The sequence below is a fragment of the Phaseolus vulgaris genome, chromosome 9 (genome assembly GCF_000499845.2).
Source record: "Phaseolus vulgaris cultivar G19833 chromosome 9, P. vulgaris v2.0, whole genome shotgun sequence".
In the NCBI taxonomy this organism is placed as follows: Eukaryota; Viridiplantae; Streptophyta; class Magnoliopsida; order Fabales; family Fabaceae; genus Phaseolus; species Phaseolus vulgaris.
The window spans coordinates 8,073,270-8,079,923 of NC_023751.2; the positions used below are offsets into that span (position 1 = coordinate 8,073,270).

The 6,654-nt window shown below is 31.5% G+C and overlaps 1 protein-coding gene across 1 annotated transcript; it reads right to left on the reverse strand.

Moving 5' to 3' along the window:
* Positions 1 to 2,282: 2,282 nt before the first annotated feature.
* LOC137821793 (serine/threonine-protein kinase-like protein At1g28390) lies at positions 2,283 to 4,498 on the reverse strand. The gene has a single exon (XM_068626547.1). The coding sequence runs from the start codon at positions 4,143 to 4,145 to the stop codon at positions 2,574 to 2,576; it is 1,572 nt and encodes a 523-aa protein (XP_068482648.1). The 5' UTR covers positions 4,146 to 4,498; the 3' UTR covers positions 2,283 to 2,573.
* Positions 4,499 to 6,654: the final 2,156 nt, after the last annotated feature.

A 6,654-nucleotide genomic window follows, 5' to 3' on the forward strand; every position in this document is an offset into this window, starting at 1 on the left:
TAACGTTGTTTCAAGAACAGGGAAACAACATTTCTTATCAAAAACAGAAGAGACAAATGGGTTACATTTTTTGAGATACTCGTTTAACTCGTTTTTTTATGGTGAAATAAGTTGAAATTTTAATTTCTCAATTTGTTTTGACTCATCTTAAGAAAAAAAAATCGTTGATAATTTAAAAAGAGTAGATATACTTAGATAGAGTTCCATAAGAGAATAAATAAATAAATAAGTACTGAGATTAATGTGATGTGCGAATAAAAATTAATAAAAAAAGAAACGTGATATGTATGAAATGGGTATTTGGCAATCTTTAAAAAAAACTGTTAAATTTTTTTTGTTTACCTTACCATGTGAAAATGATAATTTAATATATATATATATATATATATATATACCACACATTCTTAAATTAAAAAATAATTCATTATATAAATACAACATTAAGAAGAAATTAGACTTTAATCATAATATCAATCGTATTTCCTATAAGATCAAGTAACTTGTTTCCTTCTTATTATGCATGTCTTTAAAAAAATTAGCATTTGACATATAAAAAATAATATTATATTCCAATTTTAGCTTCCTATATTAAGGTGGTTCTTTATATATCTACAAAGTGAGATGCAAAAGTACATCGACTCAATTCATTTGAATTATACTATAATAAATATATAAAACCAATTGATAAAAAAAATATTTAAATAAATCAACTCACTTAATTCCCAAGTCAATTTTGAATTAACTAAAAAATGGATTAAGTTAACTTAAATGCCGTTATAAATAAACATATATTGAAGTAATTGAGTTAACCTAACTCCGGCATATTAATTCTCTTTGGTGTAGTACCTTCTAAAATATTTTTGAATTGATTTTAAAATTCCTTTTGTTTTCTTTGTTTTATGTTACCTCTTGCCAAACCACATTGTTCAAGAATGAATTCTTCTTATTGAAAATTCAAATTCAATCTTTGAAAAATGGAAAAAACTTCAAAAAAAGAGAAATCTTTATGACGGCTACCAGTCAAGTCTAATGTAACAATACTGTTAAAATTTATAGTCAGGTTGATCAAGAAGCTTATATTCGATGTTAAAGACAATTTCAAAGGAAAAAGTAATTCAAATATAATTTTTAAAGTATTTTTAAAAAATAACATTTTTTTATATAAAAACTCATACTATAAAAAAACATTTATATAAAAGATATACTTTATTTTATACAAATTAAAAAAAAACATTAATTTGTTATATATTATAATATACTATACGTAATCCATCTTCATTGCCTTGTGACATTAATTTCCATCTAAAAGATGTAATATTTGATCAATAAACACGATGAATTCGATAAACGTTCAAATTCACTTAAAATGAAACAATTATTACGTTTTTTTTATTAAGAAACCATATCATTTAGAAAAACTCGTTATCGCTGATAGTAGTGGAATTTTAATAGTTTTCAATCTCATCATTGCCGCATTATACAAAAATCATTTATAAAGACGAAAAGGACGTACGATGAAATTCACATAGAATTTGATCATCACTCGCTCAATATATATATATATATATATATATATATATATATATATACAAATATATGAAAAATAATTATTAGAGATGTTTCTTTGGACATAAAATTTATTTACAAAAATATTATCGCCTATCCCCTCATTTGAAAACTTTGATTAATTATTTTTTTTCATACAAATTAAAAATAGACTCCACTACAACTTTCTTTTAAAAGTCAGTTTTTAATGCTCCACTAAAAATTAACTTAATTACATCTAAGAATAAAATTGAATTTTATTTACGAATAAATAATATTAATCGATTCTTAACTTTACAATCCTTCTGGATAAATTCTGTAAGGTAATATTTAGGATTGTAGTTGGATTATTAAGAATTTGTGGTTTCATACATTTCCATTTATTTAATATTTTGCCAACAACCGAGTTAAACCCTCCTCACTATAATTGTTGTGTCTTAACTCGTACCTGTTTTTCAGAATTCATTCATAAAAAATTGTGTGCGTGTAAGTTTCTCATACAGTGAAGGTTGGTCCAAGTTTAAGATCGACCATAAATCAAAGACATAAAAAGAGAACATTCCTAAAGATAAAGAGTCCTTCAATCTTAAACTAGTTATAGCAATTAGGTTTGAGAGCGAAGTTGACATATCTTTGATCCTGCAAGAATTAATTGTATTAAAATCTAAAAAAAAGGGATGATATATTGAAGGATTAAGACCGCATTGTCCAAAACAAAAAGATAAGGACAGCAAGAGTTAGAATTTAGGTGTAGTATTAATGGCAGAAAATCAGAGTACAAATGCAGTTGAATGATCTATGGTCTATGTGAGGTAGCTTAGAATGGAGGGAGTGAGCAGAAGCATCCAATGCAAAAGATTGGTCCTTCCCTTCTCCAGACAAAAATGATTCATTTCAAACCCAATCAAATCATACTCACAGGCACAGGCACAGCAGGTGAAACATCAAAAATCTCACTACTTTCAGCTCTCTTTTGCAAACCCAACCCAATTCCACTCTCACATGTGCTGCCACCAATCCAATCCAATTCAAATAATTCCTTCATTGTCTATCCTCACACTCCCACCCTCATCATGCAATTTCACTAACGCTTTTTCCACCATTTTCTTTTCTAACTTATCTGTAACAACCAAATTGGCCATTGCCGACCCTATTACTAATACATCATCATCATTATTATTGTTGTAACTCCTTTTGTTATTATTCTCACTGTAATGTGAAAGTGCAGACCCTTGCAAAACCCCCATAGACTTTGACTTCTTTAACCTCACCTTCCTTCTCCCAAACCCGTGCTCGGTTTGGTGTGGCTGCATTTTAACCCAACTCCCTCTCACCAAACCAGAACCAGAACCAATGGACTTTGACCTTGTGACTTTATTATTATTGGAGGCCTCACTCCCATACCCTACACCCCACACACTAGATACTTTCCCCTTCTTCCTGCTCCTGCTCCCACTCCCACCTTTCACCATTCTCACAAATTTCTCACTGCTGTCACAATCATTAATACTATTATCATCACACTCCTCCCACGCCACCACCGGCATCGTGCTCTCTATACGCGCCACTCGCCGCCGCAAAGACAGCCACATCGGCGACGCACGAACCCTCTTTCTTACTAGATTCAGACACTCCACCACCTCCGCCATGGACGGCCGCTTCTCAGCTGTCGACCTCACGCATCTGGCAGCCTGCACCGCGAGCTGCCGCACCACGGCGGGGTCCGTCGGCGGGCCGATCCGGCGGTCGCAGATTCTGGCGAAGTCACCGAGCTTGATCAGCGGCACCGCCCAGTCCACCACCGAGGGAGGACTGTAATTGACATCGATGGCGTTCCGGCCGCTGATGATCTCCAGCAGCAAGATCCCGAAACTGAAGACGTCGCTCTTGGCGCTGAGATCCTCTGGCGCAAGATAGCACGGGTCGAGGTACCCTAACGTCCCCGCGGGCGGCGTGCACTTGACGCGAACGTCCTCCACGTGTCCCCTTAAGGCAAGGCCAAAGTCACCGAGCCTGGCGTTCCATTTCTCGTCAATTAAAACATTGGAAGACTTAACGTCGCGGTGAATAACGGGAGGGTTGGAAGAGTGCAATTCGCGAACCGCTTTCGCAACCTGAACCGCGAACCGGACCCTCCGGTTCCAACCGGGCGGTTTTTTAACGGAATGTAGTAGATCGTGGAGCGAACCGTTGGGCATGTATTCAACCACGATTAATTTGTTGCCGTTTAGGTCGGTGCTGAAGCCGATGAGGTTCACCACGCGGGGGCTCGGAACTTGAGAAAGGATCTCGATCTCGTTTTCCGTGGGGCTGGTGCAGTTCCCGCAGCCGGTGCATTTAGTGGAGTGGTTCTTCGAGGCAGAGACCAGTTTCGTCGTTTTGACGGCGGCAAGGAGCTTTCCGCCGTCGAGAGTAGCTTTGTACACTCTGCCGTGGCTGCCTCTGCCTAGGAAGCTCTCGGCAGAGAAACCAGAAGTAGCGGCGGCGATTTCGGCGTAGTGAAAGTGGCGGATTGGTTTTGCAGCGAGGGGTTTGTGCTTTTTGAAGTGAGGGTCGCAGGTGGCGATTGCTGATTGGGCATTGCAGGAGAGGTAACCCATGAGAGTGAGAATTGGAATGGATTTGGAGGAATGAGAGAGAGAAGTTTAAGAGAGAGATGAGTGTGGAAAAGGGAACACATGGGGCGCCAAAACCCATAACTGCAAAAAAAGGTGTTTTCAACTTTAAAGTCCGAAGTGATTCGCAGCTTTAGGACTATGTGAATGCAATCCAAACACATTTCTTTTTCTTTCATTCTCCTTTTACTTTTTCTATTTTTCTTTTTTCTCTATTATCTCTTCCACTGCTTTCTAGTAATTAAATGATTTCTGCATGCAAAGTCGTGCACCAAGCATCAAATAGGAACTTCTTGGTTTTCACTTTTTATTTATTTATAAATACATAATTACTTTTTCCTTTTAAATTGCTTAGAAGCAAACTATTAAGTTACTTTAAATAAATCAAATTAAATTGTCTTTTTTAAGATATTTTTTTAACTCATGCATAAGTTTAGCTTACGAAAAAAATTATTCATTTATTTTTCTCCTCATGCTTAGAGAAAGGTAGACAAACAAAACCTAAGTATTCAAACACTAATTATTTTGTCTATGATTAATGTCAATGATATCTCTGAGTTAGATGAAATTAAAGTGGATTTAGAATTAAAGCGGGTAATTTCTAATGTTGACAAGGTGTGATTGATTAATTGAGATTAAGTTCATTTAAAGTCCATAGTTAACTTAAAATGTAGTAAATACTTTAAAAAATACTTTAATGTTTAAATTGGTGACAATGTTACTAGAATTGAAGATGTATATATTAAACATTTATATGTACAAAAATTAATATGCGAACCGTTAACATTGAAACTTCTGACTCTGTGATTTAATATTGGTGTGACTTTGCTTGTTTCTAATTGAAATAATATGACTTCCATAATGTTTAGGTGAATTCCATTAACATTTGTCATTCTGGGCTTTCATAATATTCAGGCTTAAGAGAAGCTTAAGCTCAGTCAATACAAGTTGGTTGTTAAATGAAATATTTTTGTAACAAATTATGAAATAAGTTAATTTTTTTTTAACTATTTGTTTTGGTTTCAACTAAACTTTACCCGATAAATTTAAATAATTTGCATGATATCTTAGATTTCAATATCCTTACCATATCTGTGTAAAATAACTTATTGAATTTGACAAAAAAAAACTAATTTTTATCTAAGATTTTAGATATATAAACTTTTAGTTAATAGGAGATAGAGCATAGAATAAGAAAATTAATTGGTTTAAAGACACGTTTAATTAAGTATGCTAACATACATTTTTTTGGCAGAAGTAAATAGGTCAATAAATAAAAGTCTTTAAAAAGACAAACTCGAAAAGAAGATTAGAACATAGTAATTGATAATGAAGCACTAATAATTATAATATCAATAATAATAATTTATTTTCTTAAGTGTCTACAGTATCGTGTTTCACATTTTGGATAGGATGAGCCTTGAGCAATTTATTAGGAAATTAAAAGTCTCATAAATTTTGATATCATCCTAAAAAATAAATTTTAAATTTAATTAAATCTTATATAATTAATTTATAAGATTTCTTCATTTACATAACATAATTTGAAATTGGTATAAGATCTTCAACAATAATATTATATTTTATTTTTATCTATGATGACACAAAGTTATGATATGGGTAATGATATATATGATCATGGTCTTTCTTATATTGACAATTTGATCATTATTGAGATGTGGTAGAATTTTGTAAAATAAGAATCCCTTGAATTATTAGGAGTAGTTACTGAAAAATTACGAGTCCTCCATAATTGCAAATATTTGCATTTAACAGGCTATCAACAAAAAATAAAAATCATTCATTGTTATCATTTCCCCTTCATTATAGAATGTCACATCTCTGACTCATCCAAGTTTTCTCAAGAAGAAAGAAACTTCACATAATTCATTAGGTTCGTTACTTTCATCATACTTCAGAAAAAAAAAACATTGATCTTAGCTCCTTTAAATAAATAGAAAACAATTTAATATTCTATCCATAAATAAATTAGGTATCCAATTATTATATATATATATATATAATACAAACTAATTTTAGAGAAAAAAAATAATTAATTATAATAATAATAAATTAGAGACCATTTTATAAATTAAAAAAAAATCTAAAAATTAGTTTTTATTATTGTTAAATAGTTTTTAAATGAGTATTTAATTAGTAATCATAGTTTTAACTATCAATTATTTAGTTGTTAGCAAACACCTCTAATTAGATATCAATTTAAAAATCATTTAACAATAATAATAGAAACTAATTTAAAAATCAAATTTTTTTTAGTCAATAAAATAGTCTTTATAGCAAATGATTATTTTTTGTCTCTAAATTTGATTTTTATTTTATAATTTTTTTGTAATATATTAATAAGAAAGATTCCACACTTTCTCTATTATGGCGTAAGACTTAGTTTTAATTTTATGATTAACATGGTAAATTTAAAATTATATAAATAATATTTTTTATTAATATTAATGATGATAACTATATATAAATATTT

What these genes read in the sequence shown, in the direction of transcription:
- LOC137821793 (XM_068626547.1), bottom strand. Translation starts at nt 4,145, where the DNA reads ATGGGTTACCTCTCCTGCAATGCCCAATCAGCAATCGCCACCTGCGAC.